The sequence below is a fragment of the Tenrec ecaudatus genome, chromosome 6 (assembly GCF_050624435.1).
Source record: "Tenrec ecaudatus isolate mTenEca1 chromosome 6, mTenEca1.hap1, whole genome shotgun sequence".
Classification (NCBI taxonomy): Eukaryota; Metazoa; Chordata; class Mammalia; order Afrosoricida; family Tenrecidae; genus Tenrec; species Tenrec ecaudatus.
The window spans coordinates 17,280,913-17,301,114 of record NC_134535.1 but is presented as its reverse complement, the minus strand read 5'-3'; the positions used below and the strand labels follow the sequence as shown (position 1 = coordinate 17,301,114).

General features: G+C 52.4%; 1 protein-coding gene across 2 annotated transcripts in view; it reads right to left on the bottom strand.

The window, feature by feature from the left end:
- Nucleotides 1-20,202, bottom strand: part of LARGE1 (LARGE xylosyl- and glucuronyltransferase 1) — a 646,479-nt gene that overhangs the window by 49,973 nt on the left and 576,304 nt on the right. For both annotated transcript variants that reach the window (XM_075551019.1, XM_075551018.1), the window contains one exon: nucleotides 13,120-13,275. In XM_075551019.1, coding sequence (XP_075407134.1) covers nucleotides 13,120-13,275 — 156 coding nt within the window. The remainder of the gene's footprint in view (nucleotides 1-13,119; nucleotides 13,276-20,202) is intronic.

Below are 20,202 nucleotides of genomic sequence, written 5' to 3'. Positions count from 1 at the left end.
CTCTGTTGCACACAGGACTACCCTGAGTAGGAACAGGCCGACGGCACCTTACAGCAACACCACCATCGGGGGGTAGTCTGTCCGTCCATTCAGCTCCTATGAACTAAGCATCGACTCAGAGTCAGGGGCTGAGTGAGAGGTTCTGATCTGATGTCTCACCGAGGTAAATCTCCCAGCGATCCTCTGGTGTGGGGCATTAGCTTTGGAAACCGAGGCTCAGCACCATTTGGTATAAGACAAGAGCTTCATTTGGCCGGCACGGAGCAGCGTCTGCACTGAGAAATGTGTGGATTCAAGCCAGGGACATCTTCAGCATACAGTTACTTCGCTCCTCTCATTCACTACCACCTCCCCTTCCCCCACCCGGGGATGGATGTGAGAGGAGCCAATAAAATGGTTAAGGATACAATGTTCCATGAACATAACAATCTATACCCAATACATCCCCAGACAGCAGCCCCCGACAGAGGACGGATTGAAGGCGGCCCGTTACCATGCTGAGGATGGCTCCTCTGAGTGGTGGATTTGCAGGGTGAATCATCTTTGCTGCCTTATACTTTCCTGTAGTTAACTAATCCCTCTGCAATTCTCCTTGAATCAGCTACTGCACGCAAGCGCTTTTGTAAACTGTAAAGTGCTACGTAAATCTGAGCGATGTCATTCCGCTTACATTATGAGCCTTCTCCAATTCCCATCTTGGTGTGCTGATTTGTTGACTGTGTGCTGGATGCTAACTCATGGGGCAGGGGACGGGGCGAGGGTTCTCAGCTTCAGCATCACCAACCAACCAACCAACCAACCAACCAACCAACCAACCAACCAACCAGCATCCTTCCATCCCACCTGGGGTCTGAGGAATTTCTCCAGGGAGGCCCTGGCTCCAAGGGCGAGGGCTTCTCGAACAGGTCCGAAGGCTACCACACTGCACTCCCGGCCACTGGGGGAGCAGAGGGCTCCTGACAAGTCAGTCACAGAAACGAAAGATGGATTTTTCCGGAGATAAAACACATTTGCTAAATTGCTTCTTTGGGCAGCCAGCTGAGGCACCGGGAGATTTGGGCTCCAAGGGAAACAGGCCTCCGAGCAGTTTCCATTCATTGCTTTGCATCCTAGAGGACAGTGACCTGGGCTGACCCCTGCGCTGCCAGCGATGACGGATGGTCACGGCTGCTGGTCAGAGAGGCTGGGAGACTGCGAGCGTCTGTGCTCGGGGATTTCTGTCTCCAGTGAACAGAGCCCCAGAGGGAGATGATGGGGGCGATTGGAAATGGAGGCCGGGCCTCTCCCACACTAGCTCTCTGGATGACCTTGAGCGAGTCATTTGTCTCAAGGCGCAGGGAGAGTCTGGACTGTGAAACTGCAGGAATGCCATCCCCACAAGGTGACCCGGTCCTAAAACCTGCACCCTGCCATCCTCGTGGCCGCGCTTCTCTCTCCCCCGCCCTCTCTCCCTCGTGGCTCTATCTCATCCTCCCTCCCTCTCTGAGGCTGGTCCTTCCTCTCCCCATCTCTGTGGGTTTACATCTCTCTCTCCACCCTCCCATCCTTCCCTCTCTCTGGTTCCCTCTCCCTGTCTCTCTTATCCTAGCCACAAGAGTCTGCAGCTAGGTGTGAAGTCACAAGTTCAAGGGACATCATCCTGGAGACTTTCAAACAGGCAGACACCAGCTACAAGGTCGAGAGGTCAACACAACACCCCAACCTTATGACCTGCTCCCCACAGATTTGAGACTGGCTCCCCACTAACCCATCAAGGCGCCCTGGTAGGTGCTGCGGGTTTAGGCAGCTAACCGCAGGCAGCTCCGTGGGAGAAAGTGGAGGCTTTCTGCTCCCACCCAGAGCGTTGGCCTTGGACCTCGCAGCCAGTTCTCCCCTGTGATGCTGCACGTCGGGAGTCGATTTCACGGCAGGGAGTGGGGTCTGGGTTTGGAAGGGCTCTGGTTCCTCCCCTGCCTGCTGCCTTGGCTCCGTGACTGCACACATCTGATGAGGAGGTTAAGATTCAAGCGTGGTGCCCTTCATGTTTCTGTGTGAGAGGACTTTGTATCCATATTTCATTTGCTCCTCCCTCACACCTGCAGGAGAGAGGCCTGGCTGCTCAGAGCACCCTCTGCTGCCCGTTGAGGATGTGGGACCCCGCAGGTGTGCTCCAAGGACCCGGGACTCTTGCCCTTGTCTCCTGGAGCCTCAGCCCCATGAAGCTCTCAGTCTCACAACGACCCTGCAGTACAGGGCAGAACGGCCCCTGGAGTTTCCCAGACTACCTCTTTATGGGAGTAGAAAGCCCCATCTTTCTCCCACATAGCAGCTGGTGGTTTCAAACCGCTGACCCTGCAGTTAGCAGCCCATCATGTCACCACAACTCCATCAGGGCTCTTTGCCATGAAGCAGTGCACTTTTATTAAATCTGCCAGGTTATAATTACACCACACACACAGGTAGGGAATGGTCACTAGCTCACAGTTTTCCCACTGTGTCTATTAATCAACAACATCCCAGGAAGCAAAGGCAGCTCTGATGAAGGAGACCAAACCCTGGGTAATTCTTTCGAAGGCGAGGAGAGGAATGGGTTCTGGTCAGCTCAGCCCTGACCTGAGCTCAGAGGAGAGAGAAGAAAAAGTCCCAGTCTCCTGCTTCCCAGCACCAACACACCCCCTGCACACTGCACGGCAGAGTTGTGAGTTGCCAGTGAACTGGCTCAGGCTCAAGGTAACTTTCAGGATAACGGAATGAAACACTGCCCCGTCCTGGGCTGACACTGCCCTTGTGTACAATGAAAAGGCCAAGTCCTGTATGAGAATGGAGACGGGACCCCCGGTTTATGCATTTAAAGAGTTGATGTCCCCTCTCCTCCCTCTCTCTGTTTCTCTGCCACCCCGAGTGTGGTGGTGCTCTGACTTCACCATGTTGTCTCATAAGACTTTCAGGATCAAGAGATTCCTGGCCAAGAAACAGAAGCAGAATCGGCCCATTCCCCAATGGATTCGAATGAAAACCGGTAATAAAATCAGGTACAACTCCAAGAGAAGACATTGGAGAAGAACCAAGCTGGGGCTGTAAGGAGCCCCCTGAAGGGTGGCACGCATGGCCGCATTTTCCCAGGCTCAAATTTTGTCCCCATTTGATGACTTGAACTTCTATTGGCAAATAATCTGGTTTATTCCTTGGTTTTTTGCTTCCTAATCAAGTTTAACAATAAATGATGTAAGGCTGTTAAAAAAAAAAAAGAGTTGATGTCACAGCCAGTCAGCAACTGCAGTTCTCGGCCACCTTCATCCCCTCACTGTCATCCGACCATAGTGACTCTCTAGGCCAGAGGAGAACTGTCATGTTGGGTTCTGAAGCTCTAAATCTTGATGGAAGAACACTGTCTCATCTTTCTCCCTCCAAGTAGCCAGTGGTTTCAAACCACTGACCTTGCAGTTAGCAGCCCAACATGTAGCCCACTACACCTCCGGGACTTCTTCCCTGAGATCACAGTGCAAACAGAACTGAAGTTGAGTGTCAGAGGCTAGGTCCTCAGGGGCTCTGGTGGAGTAGTGGGTTACACATTGAGCTCCTGACCACAAGATCAATGGTTCAAAGCCATCAGTGACTCTTTGGGAACAAGATGAGGCTGTCTGTTCCTATACAGATTTAAAGTCCTGGAAAACCAAAGGGAATCATTCTGTGTCGTCCTTAAGGTCACCATGGGTTGGAATTGACTCAACAGTAGTGGGTTTGGTGGGGGCTATGTGCTAAAGAGCTTTGGTGGCACAGGGATTTAAGTGCCTGGCTGGTCACTGAGGGTCAGTGGTTTGAGCCCACCAGCCACTCGACAGGAGAAGGAGGATGTCAACTTCCATAAAGATTACAGCCTTGGAAACTCTATGGGCTGGTCCTGGACCGTCCTGGAAGGTCGTTATAAGTGGGAATCAACAGCAGTGGGTCTGGCTTTGGGACCACGTGCTATGCTGCCCTAAGCTTCTGCGCTCTCGGGGCTTATTCAGTCCTCATATACCTGGATCTACCGGGAGGTGGGGAGGCAATCACTGTGCCCATTTTCCAGATGAGAAAACAGAGCCACAGAAGCTTCAGTAAACTACCCGCGATCCGACAGCTAGTGGTGCTAGGATTTTAGGCCGCTTCCCTCCAAGAGAGGCTTTGACCTAACAGCACCAGCGCAGGAGCTCTGCGCCTAGTCAAAGGAGATCGAACCAGGTCAGGAGGGAGGCAGTGGCTACAGAGGCACAACATGGCCCAGCATAGACTGGCCTGGCAGGTTTAGGCACAGGATGCCCAGAGGTTGAGATTGAACCGAAAGAGTAGGCAGAGCAGAAGGGTACATGTGTGGCCCAGCTGGATCCATCTCTGCCCTCACAGAGTACCAATGCCCTTGCTTCTCTCTCTTCATCCCCTCCCCTGGCCTCTTGGGCCACACCTGTGACCCAGAAGGCCTCTGGAGCATCACACGGCTGCCCCAGGGAAGCCTGCCCTCCAAAGGCTCTAGGCCCCGCCCACCCTGGGCTCCATGGCCCACCATGTGCTGGGAGACTGAGTAGCACGCAGCTCACCCGCAAGAGTATTAATGAATCCTGGCTTTTTCTCTGGGGCTTCTCAGAGGTACAGCTGTTTCCACAGAGCCATCTGTTAGTTGGCACTGCCGCGCAGAGCAGCGCCCTGAAGAGGCTCTAGAATCTGTTTATATGTGTCTTATTTTTAACTTCTCATTGAGCCACGGTGACGCCGTTGTCATCCCTGCTTAGTGGGCTCAGCATCAGGGAGCATGGCCTGCAGGCAACCCAGGGCTCTCAGGGCACAAGGAACCTCAACTTGGAAGACCTCGCCTTCAGAGAGGAGGAGGGCTCTCGGAGACATTGGAAGGGGGAAGGTGCCCAGTCCAGTTCTGGTTGGCACTCTGCAATAACTTCCCACAGCTGCATGGCTCTCTGCACACTTTGACCCCATCATCCTGGCAAATGGCCTACCTGGTGCAAACAGGTGCCACCCGATCGGTTCCAACGCCTGGTGCCCCCAGAGCCGGGCTGCACCGCATTTTTAATGGCTGAGGTTTGGGATGTAAACTGAGAGGTTTCCTCCAAGCTATCTCTGGATACACTTGAACTTATAAAACTCTCGAGTGAGTTGCCAAGAGTATTAACCATTCGCCTCCCCCTGGGAGGATTTCCTAATGGCCTAGGGTGGACTGATTTACTGGGCATTTCATAGGTGAAGAAATACAGGCTTGCGGGAGGGGCGAGTTATGTTGAGAGTCATGGATCTAGCTCTTGGGCCAGGTTTTTAGTTCCAAGTACCAGGATCTTTCTGGCACATCATACATGCTTCAAAGAAAGGGCTTGTTAAGAGTTCACGTGTTCAACAAAATTTATTGAACTCAGGACAGTGCCAGGCAATCATATATGCATGAAGCACGTAAAAATCCCTTCAGTCAGAGAGTTAAATTCTAGTGGGGGTAGGAGCGGGGGAAGACATAATCAATAAATTAAATATATCCATGGGGGACAGGTGCTAGGGAGACAATGAAAGGCAAGGACCCTAGAGAACTGTGTCCCCTCCAAATTATGTGTCAACTTAACCTGGGCAGTAGTCTCAGTATTATGTAATCATCTGCCATTGCTGTGACCTGATGCAATTATCCTCTGTTGTAACCCCTCATCTCTGTGATGTTGAGGCAGGTTTTGAGGCAGTGGCGTGGACAAGGCAGGACAGAAACTACAGGATTAGATTGTGTCTTCAGTCAATCTCGTTTCAGTCAATCTAGATAGAAAAAGAATTTCAAAAGCTAGAGGAGATCAGGAGCTGGGAGCACTATTTGAACCCAGGGTCCCTGTGCTGAGAACCTCCTAAATCCAGTGGAAAATTGATGCCAAGATGCACGGAGGTCTCCAGGGGATGGTGGGCCCACAGATGTCTGAAGGAGACAAGAATTTCCCTCCTAAACGATGAGCTGATGAGTGAACAAATCATCTCTTAGAGCTGCCGCCCTGACGGCCAGCTTCCTAAACTGTAAGAAAACAAATACCTGATTGTTAAAGCCCTGTGTGTGTGGAAGCTAACGGCGAGGGCAGAGACTTAAAGGGGAGGGTCCAAGTATACCAATTTCAGAAAGGGAAGTGCTTTAAATAATTGTAGAAGATCACTGAGCTAAATCAGGGGCTTAAGACCAGCAACCTCGCTGCCACTCATCTGTTGCATGACTGTGCGTCCGTGCGTCACTCTTTCCTCTTCTCTAAAGTGGAGATACTAAGATCTAGCTTAGGCAGCAGTGGTGGCTTTGTGGTAAGAATGCTTGCCGTCCAGGTACAAGGTTCGGGTTCAATTCCTGGCCAGGGCATCTCATGTGCAGCCATGGCCCATCTGTCCGTGGAGGCTCGTGAGTTGCTATGATGCTGAACAGGTTTCGTGGAGCTTCCGGACTGAGAAGGACAGCACGGGAAAGCCTAGCAATCCCACTCTGAAAGGCAAACGAAAGCCCTCTGGACCACGGCAGCCTGGTCTGCAATGGAACCAAAGGGAGAGCACAGACCCAGGCAATGTTTTATTCCATTGCGATTGGGTGTCTCCACGACTTGGGGGCAGGCTCAACACCACTGAACCACCCCAGTAACTACCTTGCATGGTTAAGAGAGAGACGATCGAAGTCAAATAGCTGAGTGAATTGCTAAGTCATGATTATGATGTTCATTCCAAATGCGCAGTTACTTCCACGTAGGAAGCATGACCCTGGGGGCTGCTGCTTTAGGGCTGGAAGGCTCTGGTTTTACTCTTGACCCATTTAGGAGTTGGGTGACTCAGAGCAAGTAATTCATCCTTTAGGCACTTTGGTTCCCTTTATCTGTGACATGTGACTCATAATGTCTACCTCCCATGGTTATGCTGTAGATGAAAGTTGTATTTCTTTTCCTCTACTGGGTACTTCCAATTCCCAGGAGCTAGAAGAGAGCAGAGCGTGGTCTTGGAACAGACAAAGCACTGAGCTAATGCAGAAGGAAGGAGAGTGCTAGAAGACTTAGACTACGGATGGTTGTCAGCTTCCCTGGGGCATTAATGGTTATCTAAAGTACTGTCTTAGGGAGGAGCTTGGAGATGTGCCAGGTGCAAAGAGTGTGGCCATCGATTAGTGATGTCTGCTGTGGACGAGGGTAATAAAGCGATAAAAGTTGTCAACGTGTAGACACTGATGGTCGCCCTACACTATTAATGCTAAAACTCATCACTAACCAGTCATCCCCCTCATTTTTGTTTTCTTTCTTGTTTTACATTTTCTGGATGTTTGAAGTGCTGTACATTTTAACTCATTACATGATAATCGCTAACTCATTTACCATCCGTCTTTCTGTCTTAAATGTCATCGGTCTTTAGCGGGCAGCCAGGGGAAGGATGAACAGGGAGGAGAGCCCAGAAAGGGTTGTTGTGAAGCTGATGAACTGACAGTGACAGCTGTCAGAAAGCAAAGTGCGGACTAAGCAGCTAATAGAGCAGGGCCTTTTCCTGCCAGGATGCCCAGCGGCTTCGCTCCTCTGGCCCATTCCCACCCCCTCCAGGACACCCAGTACAGCCTTCACCATCAAAAACGATACACTGAGTTTAACAGACTCTGGTTACCAGAGGGAGGAGCTGCACTTTATTATGAGGCCCGGCCAGATCGGTGAACACATATATCTTTGAATGATTTTGCCTTTAAGAAGGTAAGCCTCCTTTGTATGGAAAACCCCCTTCATTGTTACCCAAGGCACTTTGGGTAAGAAGGCTTCTCTCGACAAACGCAAGAGGAGCATGTAACCCTCTGCTTGGAAACATGAGTGTCTTTGTTGAAGGAAGGTCAGCAGTTTGAATCCACCCGCTGCTCCCTGGGAGAAAGAAGCCACTCTCTGCTCCAGGATCATTACAGCCGAGGAAGCCCACAGCGGCAGCTCCGCTCTGGCCCACCGGGTTGTCAGGAGTCAGAATTGACTCACTGGTGGTGAGTTTGTTTTCTGAATGTCCTTCTTCGCATCTGCAGCAGACGAATGGCTTCCTTTGAGGAGAGAAGGGTAGACCTTACTTAGCACAGGGAAGGAGCGGTTCGCATCTGGAACTTTCCAACAGTAGTGTGAATTGCACTGGGAGGTGGTGAGTTATCCAACCTTCAGAGGACTCCAGCAGGAGCCGGCCATGGCTACGGCTGCCACAGACGGACACCTGAGCAGGCAGATGGGTGAAGAGGACCCCAGGTTATCTCATTGTGTTCTGCGGAGTCTCGGGGCTTCTTGCGTGTGCTCCAGGGACTGGGTTGCTGAACAGAGAGAGAAATGCTAAGACAGAGTTTCAGCTTTTACGTCTACTCCACTCCGGTCACAGCGGATGCCTGTGCCTCATACAAGCGGAAGGCAGACAGTGAAGAAGGGAAAGATGGAAGGAGAATGGCCGCCTTTGAATGCTGATGCAGGTGAAATGTACCGAAAGTACCACGGACTGCCAAAAGAACAACTTCATCTGTCCCGGAAGAAGTACAGCCAGAGAATGCTCCTTAGAGGCAAGGACGGCGAGACTTGGCCTCACATCCTGTGGACGTGCTGTCAGGAGCGACCAGTCCCTGGAGAAGGACATCATGTCTGGTGAAGTCGAGGGGCAGCAATGGAGAGGAAGGCCCTTCGTGACCTGGATGGACACAGTGGCTGCAACAGTGAAATCAACCTGAAGAACAATTGCGAGGATGGGCGGGGTTTCCTGCCGTAGTGCAAGGGGTTACTCTGAGTTGGGGCCACTTCCATGATACCTAAGAACAACAGTGAACTCAGGCCGCTGCAGTTTGCTCTGGATTACCTACCTAAAGGTTGGGAGTTCGAGGCCACTCACTTGAGAAGCCTGGTGATCGACTTCTGAAAGGATAAGAGCCAAGAAAATTTTGTGTCATTCGACCCCCAAAGGGGTCGTGACCCACAGGTTGAGAACCGCTGCTCTACAGGAGTTCCACGAGTCAGAACCACCTTGATGGCCGTGGGCTTAGGGTTGGGGTTGTCAGATTGGTTAGGCCATGCCATTTATGGAAAAAATAAAACTGCATGCCAATGTTCCTGGCGACAAGCCCACCTTTCGTGACAAATCAACACCAATCATCTGGGAGGCTCTGTGGCTCTGGGGCAAAGGCGTCAATGTCCTCATTTGTCAGATGGTGACCCCTAAGGCTTAGAGCATTTGAGCGACTTCTCGGAGGTGCTATGTTGATTCAAATGAGTGCTCTGGGATTGCCAGCCAGCTCGTGCCCATCGCCGCCACCAGCACCATCAGCACCTCCTCACTGAAGAAATAATCACCATGCCCAAATCAGCCTGGGCCGCCCTGTTGTAGGTCTCACAATGCCTTCATCTGGATCTCAATTGTTTTCAGAAACGCACCGCCATTGAATCATTCTGACTCATAGCCACCCTGTAGGACAGAGCAGAACTGCCTCCGTGAGGTGCCAAGACTGTTTAAGTCTTTACTGCAGTAGAAAGTTCCATCTTTCTACCATGGAGCGGCTGGTGGTTTTGAACTGCTGACCTTAAGGTTAGCAGCCCAGCATGTACCAATGACACCACCAAGGCTCCTATTGCTAGCTCGTCCCTAAATAGGCCATCCTTAGGTTCACCATCCCTGGTCTTTTTGGCTCATGCTGTTCCCTCTCTGCTCATGCTGTTCCTTGTTCAGGAACACTCACTCCTGCTCAGTTATACTTCAAACCTCTCCTGCTCCAGGAAGTCTTCCCAGAAGCCAGCTGCTATCACAGAACTCAGCTGGCGGCCTGCATCCCTCCCCAGACAAGCCTGCCAGCCAGAACCTGCCCTGCCCTGCTGTGCTCTACGCTGGGCTGCTGGCTTGTGCCTGGGAGTTATTTGCCATCTGGGGTCTTCCGTCCAATGAAGAGCTTTCTGACTTTTTCTTCCATGAGACTCCCCACCATCTGTGCACTCGGGGCCCTAACGGCCTGGTCCCACGGAGCTGGGAGCTTCCGCCTTTGGGCTGCCACCCAGATGCTGCCCTTTCCATCTGCTTGTTTGCAGACAATACTTGACATGCTGTGCAAGACCAGGTGGTGGACCTCCCCCAGAGACATGACTCCAGGAGTGCAGTATTTACAGACTCCTGCCCAGCCCCAGCCCCTGCTGGCCACGTAGCCAGGGAACCTAGCAGCGGCCAGCCATGGGGACTTGCACCCCTTCTGAGTGCCACAAACACGCGCTGGTGATGGAGTCTCTTCTGCCGTAGGGGAGATCCTGCACCATGTACCACTGCTGCCATGCCAGAAATACCACAGGTGGGTGGCTCTCATGAACAGCAATTTATTTTCTCACGGTTCAGGTGTTCTGGTGGCCCAGTCGTTAGGCACTCATCCGCCAACCAAAAGGTCAGTGGTCTGAATCCACCAGGCGCTCCCTGGGAGAAAGGTGTGATGCCACTCTGTCCTGTGGGGTCACTGACTCAGGAAGGACACTGGGGGAGGCGGCGGCAAGTGTGACTCCAGATTGTGGCTCTGTTTGGAGATCCTTTTCTGTCTGGCTCAGCTTCTACTGGCCGAAAACCCTTGGGGTCCTGGGCTTACAGGTCCATCTGCCTCGGGGAGAATCAGCCAGTGCCTGGCTTCCTGCATCTGTGCTCCCTGGAGTCCAGGCTGTGCCTTTACCACTCAGAAGTGGTTAGAGGTTCAGCAAACTCCCCACGCAGATGGTGTCTCATCAACGTAACAAATACAACCTCATTCCCAAACAGAATGACACCCCAGCTCGGGACCTATGTATGTATTATGGAGGTTCACAATTCCATCCATCACAGAGACTGACCATCATCCTTTGTCTGGGGTGTGAAGTCAACATCCCAAAACCTAACATACTGAGACCCTGTTCACACACTGAATCACTGAATGCTGCTCGCAGGCTCAAGACCTCAGGACACAGCTTAAGGGGGAGACCATTCCCTCCATCACAGAACCCCATCAACATGTTTTGCCTGGGGTGTGTGGGGACTGCCTTCTAAGTGGTCCCCAGCCTCTGCTCTTGTCCCTTGTCCCTCAAGTCTTGTCCCTGAGTGGTTTTTCTGAAATGTAGATCTGACCCTTGGGGGTGGGGGTCCTCAGTGCTGGAGACGAGGTGCTCGGGACGTTGGGAGCGAGAAGTACCGAGCCCCCGAGAGGAGGAGCCTGGGATGCTGCAGGAAGGAGAGGAAGGCCAGTGTGGCTCAAGCGAAGAGTTGAGGAGAGTGGCTGGGCTGGCTTTGGTGGCTGTGGGTGTGTGCTTAGAGGAGGCGGGCCAGGCAGTCCTCAGGGATGCAGGGGTGATGCATCCAGCAGCTCCTGGGAAGGGCCAGGTCTGCTCTAAGTTCAGCCACGTGTCTGTCCCATGTGGTGGCTGGCACTCATGCGTGCTCATGCGTACTGGTTGTCCTCCAGTCCACACTCTCAGCCCACTTTGCCCGGCGGGACGTAATAAAGCCCACAGCTTTTCCAGAGAGCCCAGCCATAGGATCGGATTTGCTGACACAGGGGTTTGGAATATTTACAGCTCACATACTGCCCACGAGTAACCTGCATAATGTGTCTCATTCAAGCCATTTCCCCCAGGAGTGCACCCCCTCACAGCACCGGTTACCAGCAGACCTGGACCCCAGAGCAGGTACAGAAGGGACAGTCACAGGGCAAAAGCACTTTGGTCACCAGACCAACTCGGAAGACATCTGAAATAGAGAGGTCTGATAAGCCATATCTGGTCAAGCATCATAACCATGCCCTAATGCATATTCATGACCACTCCTAGGAAATCCGTTACATATTCAAAAACCCCTTAGTCTACTCCCTGGTGTACTCGGATAAAACTGCAAACCCCCTTTTCCCAGGAGCTAGCTGTGGCTACTCTAGTTCCAGCTTGCTCCTTGTTCAATCAACCAAAGGACAGCTTCCCCCGTCACTGTCACCCAGTCTTGGTCTGTGTTTCTCAGCCACTCGAAGTGAGACCGGGGCCGGCAACAATCTCCAGGCCTTTCTTCCGAGGTACCTCTGAGTGTTTTCATACTGCCACCCTTGCTGGGATCAGCAGAGGCCACGAGCTGTAGGGACCAGCCAGTGGCTCTCACACATGTCCACTGAGCAAGCAAATGCAGACGCGCCACAGCTTGGGAAGAGAGGCCCCTGATGACCGCTTCCCTCTGGGCACCCACCTGAGGAGTCCAGGGGAGGGGAGAGATCGATGAGCCACTTATAAAAGGAGCCTTAGGCCTTTAATGGGCATCTCATACACAAAGGGGGAAGAGAGAGAGAGAACAAGAAAGATGGTGGGGGGTGGCAAGAAAACACCTTTCATTGTGCCTTTGGAGAACAGTGCCAAACGGGCGCTCAGCTCTCGAAGATGATGACAAATACCAATTTGAGCAAAGAGAATGGAGGGAAAAACCCCAAGGGTAGGAGTTTCTCAAAGCCTCTAAGTGCTTCCCAGAATCAACTAGATTTCTAGGGCTCAACGGCTGCCTTGCCTCCACCGCCAGTTGTGAAGAGCAAAACGTGGGAAGCCTGGGTCTGATTCCCAGGTCAATGCACCCCAAAGCACAGCACCTCCCATTTGTCAGTGGAGGCTTGCATGCGTGTTGCTATGGTGACGAACAGCTTGCACCTGGGCTCCTAGGCTAGGATGGATTAGGAAGAAAGACGCGGCAGCCAACTTCCAGAAAACATCCCATTGACCCTTGAAAGCCGTACGGATCACAGGGGTACCATCCCATGTGCACGGGTCACCGTGGACCAGGGGCCAGCCTGACAGGAAGCATAATGACAAGGACAAGCCTGGACGGCGCCTACGCCCCCATCAGCCTGGCCAAGGCCTGACGGAGCCCTGGGTGCACGCACATCTCTTCGGCTTCTGCCTCGTGCACTGGCCACTGAGCACACCCGGGCTGTGGAAGGGCACCTGCCCCCTGGCCGTCTCACCGGTGAGGTGGCTCCTTCTCTTTCCTCTGCATGGACACCCCCATGGGAGACTCCATCCAGCCTCACCCCCCTCCTCACAGCCATGGGCATCGAGCGGTCTGTGGCCTCCCAGGGCAGGGCAGCCCGGGCGTGGGGAGGTAGTCGGCGGGCACACGGAGAAGGCCCACCGAGGCTGGCCGGGCACTTACATGTTCACTGTTGACGTCGGCCTCGCTGGGGCAGCCAAAGAGCTCCCGCCGCAGCAGGTTCCCATCGTACTCCAGGAAGGTCAGGTAGAGGTTGCGGAAGAACTCCACGTGCTTGTTTTTCACCCGAAGCTTCTTGGGGGAGTTCCAGTGAATGACCTGGGGGGGGGGGGAGGACAGTGGGAGACAGTCAGGTGTGGAGCGGGAGCCAGCCTAGGGAAGGGGCCGTGGGCTGGGCATCGTGCGAGCGCTCGCCGATGTTCATTCAACGCTTCAGGCAGAGGCTGCACGGCCAGGCTTCCTGATGCCCCTGGGAGCAGCCACAGGGCTCACAGCAACACCCGCTCCGGCGGGCATGCCTGCTTGTGCCGGCCATGTCTCCTACCAGCAGTGCAGGCCTGCCTCGGTTCTGGGAGGCCGCTTAACCCTCGTCTCGGAGGGCCTCAGTTTCCTCGCCTGTGAAATGGGAATAGTAACCACTCTGTTCTCGTTATTAAGCCAGCGTCTCTCCCCTCCAAACCTGCGCTCCCATGCCAAGGCTGGGACTCTGCCAGCTTCCTTTCTGTTCCTGGCAAGGCGCTGTGGACAGGAGGCATGCAGGGGACCTGATGGGCTGACCTGTCCCTCCCGGTCCACTTTGCTGGTCTTGTCAGCATGCGCTCCCTCTGTCCCTGCAGCAGCCCTTCCTTCCTTTGCAGCAACGACATCCAGGCTAGGATCCTCAGTGTGACTGTGTGCTCTTTGCTACCAGCCGGAAGGATATCTGATGGCGTAGTGGTTTCCCATTTGGCTGCTACCGGCAAGGCCAGCAGTTCAAAACCACCAGCTTCTTCTTAGGAGAAAGATGGGGTTTTCTACTCCTGTGAAGAATTATGTTCTCAGAAAGCCACAGAGAAGGAAGTTCTGCCCTGTCCTATAGAGTTATCATCCACTTGATGGCAGTGAATTTTGGGGGGTGGATAGGGTGGGGTTTGACAACCATGTGGCTCCGCTAGCTTGGTACTAATGAAAGATTGGAGGTTTGATTTCACCTAGAGGCACCTTGGAGGAAAGGCCTGGCGATCCACTTTTGAAAAAATGAAGGCCTGACTGGGCACAGTTTGACCCTTGAGTCACCATGAATCAATAGCCACTGTCTTGCTGATCCCAATGAGCCTGTGGGAGCAGGACAGGTGGGCTATGAACCCCGGTTCATAGCAGGAGAGGTATAGAAACAGCGTACCGCGTGCCTGAGGTCATGTGTGTAGGAGATTGGAGCTTTGGGCTGCAAGCCTGGCAGCCAGGTTCCAGTCTTCAGGGCATTGGCACTGCCTCTGAGAAGGATCGCTGGTGTTTGTTTCACTCAGGAAAGAGATGACCAGAGGGTGGGCCAGTCAGGTGGGCTTCTCGCAGCACTGGGACAGAGCTGGGTCCTGAACGATAATGACGACCTGTGTGTGCTGTCTTCATTAAGTTCTACTACTCACTGAGTTCTAGTTTACTGCTCTGAGTTCTAGTAGCCATTGCAAAATGGATACATAGAACCCACAGACAAAATTCATGATTAAAGGGTTTCTTTATTAATTTTTTAAAGGATTATTTTATTGGGAGCTCTTACAGCTCGTATGACAATCTATACATCAATTTTATCAAGCATATTTGTACATACGTTGCCATCATTCTTTGCTCGACATTTATTTTCTATTGAGCCCTTGGGTATCAGCTCCTCTTTTCCCCCTCCATCGCTCACCCTCATGCACCCTTGATAAATTTTAATTATTTTCATATCTTACACTGACTGTTGTTTCCCTTCCCCCAGTTTCTGTGGTTCATCCCCCTGGAGAGGGGTGTGTGGTTATGTGACGATCCTTGTGATTAGTTCCCCCTTCCTCCCCTCCCCTTCCCACCTTCTCTCTCCCCTTCTGGTATCACTACTCACATTCCTGTTCCTGGATTCTGTGTGTCATGAGCTCTTATCTCTGATCTGTACCTGTGGCCATGCTCTGGTCTAGCCTGTAGTGAAAGGCAGGACTGGGGTCATGATAGTGGGGGGTGGTGGTGAGGAAGCCTTAAGGAACCAGAGAAATATTGTGTGTTTCATCAGAGCTATACTGCACCCTGGTTGACTCGTCCCTTCCTTGTGACCCTTGTGTGAGGTGATATAGCCCATTGTCTACAGATAGGTTTTGGGTCTCTGTTCTGACCCCCCTCATTCTCAATAGTATATATTCTTTTTGTTTGTTTGTGGTCTTCTGATGCCTTTTACGCAGTCCCATCGACACCTCATGATCGCACAGGCTGGTGTGCTTCTTCCATGTGGGCTTGTTGCTTCTCTGCTAGATGGTTGCTTAACTTCAAGCCTTGAAGACCCCAGATGCAATGTATTTTGAGAGCCAGGCACCATCCTCTTTCTTTACCACATTTTCTTATGGATCCATTTTGTCTTCAGCAAATGTGCCGGGAGGGTGAGCATCACAGAATGCCAGTTTGTTAGAACATAGTGTTCTTGCATTGAAGGAGGGTCTGAGTTGAGGCCGGAAGTCCATCCACTACCTCAGTGTATTGCCATATAAATGTAAGTACCTAGGCCAATACCTCTATTTTTATGAATGAATGTATTCATATGTTCACACCTATGCTTATATCTATATATAGCTTTGCTTCCTAGATCATTCCTCTGTTTCGAATAAAGGATTTATTAAGGACGTTAACAGGTTGCAATGCCAGTGAGAAATGCTTAGGATAGATGTTTATAGGGACATGTTACAAAGTTGTTTCAGGTCTGCTAATAAATGCCTAAAGGGATATCCTACTCTGCGGTAAGCTTTAACAAGAAGCATTCAGCTCAAGTTCTGTGGGTCAGCAAACCCACGTCCTTGAATTAAGTGGCCAGAGGCATCCCACTCCAATAAGCCTCAGCCCAAAGACACTCAGCCCTACTTCCGTGGGTCAGCAAGCCAAGCTTTCCCAATTAAGTGCCCAGAGGCACCCACTCTGCAAGTCCGCCTCCTGCACAAAAGCCCTCGGCTTTACTTGCTCTGGGGGTTGGGAAGTTCATCACTCTGTTCCATGCTCTGGCTCCTGGTTCTGCTGCTGCACTTCTGATGTCACAGCTGTCTGTCTTCTGGATCCAGGAGGTTCACTGTGCAGGGATCGCAGGTCTAAAGGATATGCTCTACCCCTGATTCTTGCTGGTAATGAGATCCCCCCCCCACACACACACCCTGCTTCTCAGAGGGCTCATTTAATACACAGAAGGATAGTATTCCAGGGAATCTTGTTCACAATGATTCCCAGGTGAATGCTATCAGTATCTTCCCCCACCTTACCAGATCCATGCAGGAAATGGTCCTTTGGTGGGAATTAGAGACTGGCTAGAATAGCCTCATCCAATCGTTCACTGCCCTTGAAGCATGGACAGAGTGTGGGGAGAGGAGTGGTCCAATTGGGGCAAAGGAGGGGAATCACCGGGAATCACAGAGAAGAACAGCGCTGGGGGAGAATCCCAAGTGGGGTTTCCAAGTAACAGTGGTTCCAGCCCTCCTGTGGCAGTTACACAATCTGTCAACTGGCAAAGGGGTAGAATATAGCCTGTCAATTAGGTCACAGTCAACGAGGCCTCTGTGTGGTCCTGGTCTCCTGAGGATTCTGGGAACTCCTGTCTTCCTCCCTGGAGGCAGGACACAGACACCCTGTGAGACATTCCTGTTGACAAGCCACAGGGATCTACACTGTTACAGCCAAAGCCTGGAGCTGGAGGAACCACGTGGAGACCCATGTCAGCACTTAGATGCTTCCACCACCACTGGATCCACAAGATTTTCCACCCACTGGCCTGTGATTTTCCCGCATTCAGCATCATTGCATGTGTTGCGTGAGTCTGAAGAGGAATTTACAGACGTATTGGACATATGAGTTCATGTTGGACTTATTGACTTGATCTGGACTGGGATATTTTCTTAATATACTAATTGCTCTTTGATATAAAGTTCTCTCTTACCCATATATGAGTGTCAATGAATTTGTTTCTCTAGTCAACCTGGACTAACATACTCCCCCAGGCCACACTTCACATGCTAGCTGGTGGGCACCAGGTAAACCCGGGCCTTCTCCACAGTGGCCTCAGTTAGATACCTATTGTAAGAAGGGGGACCTGGGGTCTGCAGGCCGCCAGGTCATGGACACTGAGGCCCAGCTTTACTGAATCGGGCAACGTGCACCCTGCTGGCTCCTCCTGAGCTGAATGTTCTCGCTTCAAGTGCCCCGCCCTTCATGGCTCAGGCTCTCCACCCTCTGTGACACAGTCTCTCCATTCTCGTGACTCAGGCTCTCCGTCTTCCATGGTTCAGGCTCTCCATCCTCCATGGCCCAGGCTCTCTGTCCTCTACAGGTATGCCTTCACTGGCTGCTCGTCATCCTCACCATGACCCTCACCAGGAACTCTGTGCCCAAAATGGAGCCACCCTGGAGAAGTTACATGCCCAAGGCCTCATTCAGGGTCATGATTAGTGCTGGGATTCAACCGTAAGTCATTGAATCCCAAAGCCTGTGTTCTTTGCCCTTCACCATGGAGATCAGGAGCAGCCAGGCTTCTGAAAAAAAAAAATCCTTTTTCTGATATTTTCTTCTGCCAGCTTACAGAGGGCACCATACAGCTCACCCCTGCTCACTACAGCTCCGCATGCCCCGCTCCGTCCTCCTCTGGGGGTGGGGGGCAGCTTCTATGAGAGCAGCTGGGTCTCTTCCTGGCTCCTTTTTCCACCTGTCTGTGCCTACAGGCCCCTGCAGCAGGTCCTAAAGAGAAAGGTCTAGAAGCCCTAGCCCCTCCTGCCTTCCCCCTCCTGGGGGTCAAGGTACATCTTACTTCCTCAAGGCTAATTCTCTGCCTTTTGGGACCAACCCACTTTCTCCTAACCCCCATAACCAGTGCCAGTGTAGCAGTCAAAGCCAGAGCGCAGAGTCAAACCAAGATGAACTTAAGCTGTTTCCCAGTCGTGTGCTGTGGGAACTCACTGCCCTGCCTAGGGCCTGCGTCCCCCCTGTGCAAGGTGGGGCGCTCGGACGCTTGATCTCACCAAGCCGCTGGAGGGCTGCACCATAAGTGCCTATCTCTGTGCCTTCGAGCCAGGCTCCCTCCATAAATGGAGGGTTCCCTCTCCACCCCTTCAAGATGGAGCAATGAGATGCACAAATACCCCCCCACCCCACGCCCCCAATGCAGCAGTAAGCCAGGAAGCAGACCCTGTGCATTCTGGAAGGCACGGGATCAGCAGAACCCTCTGGAATGCGAAGCACCGCCAAGCCGGCATTTCCGGCAGGCATGCGTGCACAAGATGAGGGGTTAATCCTGGGCCTTCTGAAGGGCCGAAGATGGACGGCACTTCCCTGAGAACACATCCTTCTGTCCCAGAGAGGGAGTCCTGGCCCATCCATTAAAGTAACTGCATACGGGCTAGATGTCACTCAGACCTCCGTTGGGGACGCTGTCTTCCCCACAAGCAATGCTGGTGCCTGCCAAGTGCTGAGCCAGCAGAAGGCTGATGGGAACACACGGCTGCTCGGGACACGTCCCCCGCCGGCATGGAGATGCTTAAATGAAGTGGAAATAAGGGCTGGCCCACGGGTCCCCAGAGTCACGACGACGATGTAGTGTGCACAAATCGGGCAGGCCAGGCGCTGTGGGTACTGCATCTCATTAAATCCACCCATGATCCTAGGTGAAGGACGCTGTGCCTGTTTCTGGGTGCCCCTTGGCTTAGCCACGTCCATGTCGCACAGCCTGCCAAGTTGTGAAGTGGAGGCTGAAGGTAGCTCTTCCCCCGAGAGGCGGCTGAGAGTCTAACCGCTGTCTTTCATGGCCTCCATGGGCTGAGCATCCTGCTGTTGGAGCGTCCTGGACTGTGCTGGGACTTGGCACTCCACTAATCCTGCCCTAAGAACCCTTTGCAACAGAGTGGTTATGCATTGGGCTGCTAAACTTGACGTTAGCGGTTCGAAACCACCAGTCACTCTGCAGGGGAAAGATGAGGCTTTCTATTCCTGTAAAGGTTTGCAGTGTTGGAACCCCCCAGGGGCAGTTCGACCCTGTCCTGTAAGGTCACTGTGAGTCAGCACAGGCTCGATGGCAGTGAATTTTCATCCTGCCTCTGCACTGCATAGCCCAGGGGGTGATGATTACAGAGAGGAGGGGAGGGTGTGTTGGGAAGGTCAGGACTCCAGGGTCCCAAGCCACCTGTGGTCCCAGCATACCTCCTTCTGCTCTGTGTCTGTCTGGGTATGTGGGTTTGTGTGCTGACCACATGCAAATGCTAATGTGACATGGAAACCCACAAAACGTTACGGGAAGGTGCGGGGCGAGCGAGGAGGGCGGCGTCATAGGCAGGGGAAGGGGTTTTAAAACAGTCCTTTGCAATGCAGCTGCCCCCCAATGGGTACGACCACTCAAAGTCTCCGAGTGTATCTTCAGAGTTACCTTTTCTTACCTGAGTTTTGAATTCCTAGACCACAAATAACCCCATTGCCTTGTGCAAGCCTCTAGATTAAAAAAAACAAAACCCAAACAATTGTGTCTAGTGTGTCCTATTATAAATACCGTCCTATTGTGTCGCTGTGAGTCAGCATCGACTGGGTGGTGGTGAGTTTGGTTCAATTTTCGGTTTCTATGCTAGACACACCACACACACAGTTGGTTCCTGGGTGGCACAAGTATTTCATGTGTGCTCAGCTACCAATGGAAAGGTTGATGTTTGGAATCCACCCAGCAATGGCACCACGGGAGAAGGGCCTGGCGATCTACCTCTGTGAAGATTACAGCCAAGACAACCCCATACATCCCTGTTCCACTCTGTGGCAGAGTCACCATGAGTTGGAATGGACTTGATGACAACGGGTTACATGTACGAGCGTTCACTAAAAAGTACTGCTACTGGGGGACCATTCATTCGTACATGCATAGGCGTATTCCAAACAAAACGCACTCAAGCCGCTATCTGTGAACCATGGATGGCTGCAGGCAAGCTCGCTCAGTCATACGTGTGGCTTCATCTCATTAAGGTGCTTTCAAGAAGAGGCCATTCAAAACGGAGCTTTCGAGCAACAGTCCAATCC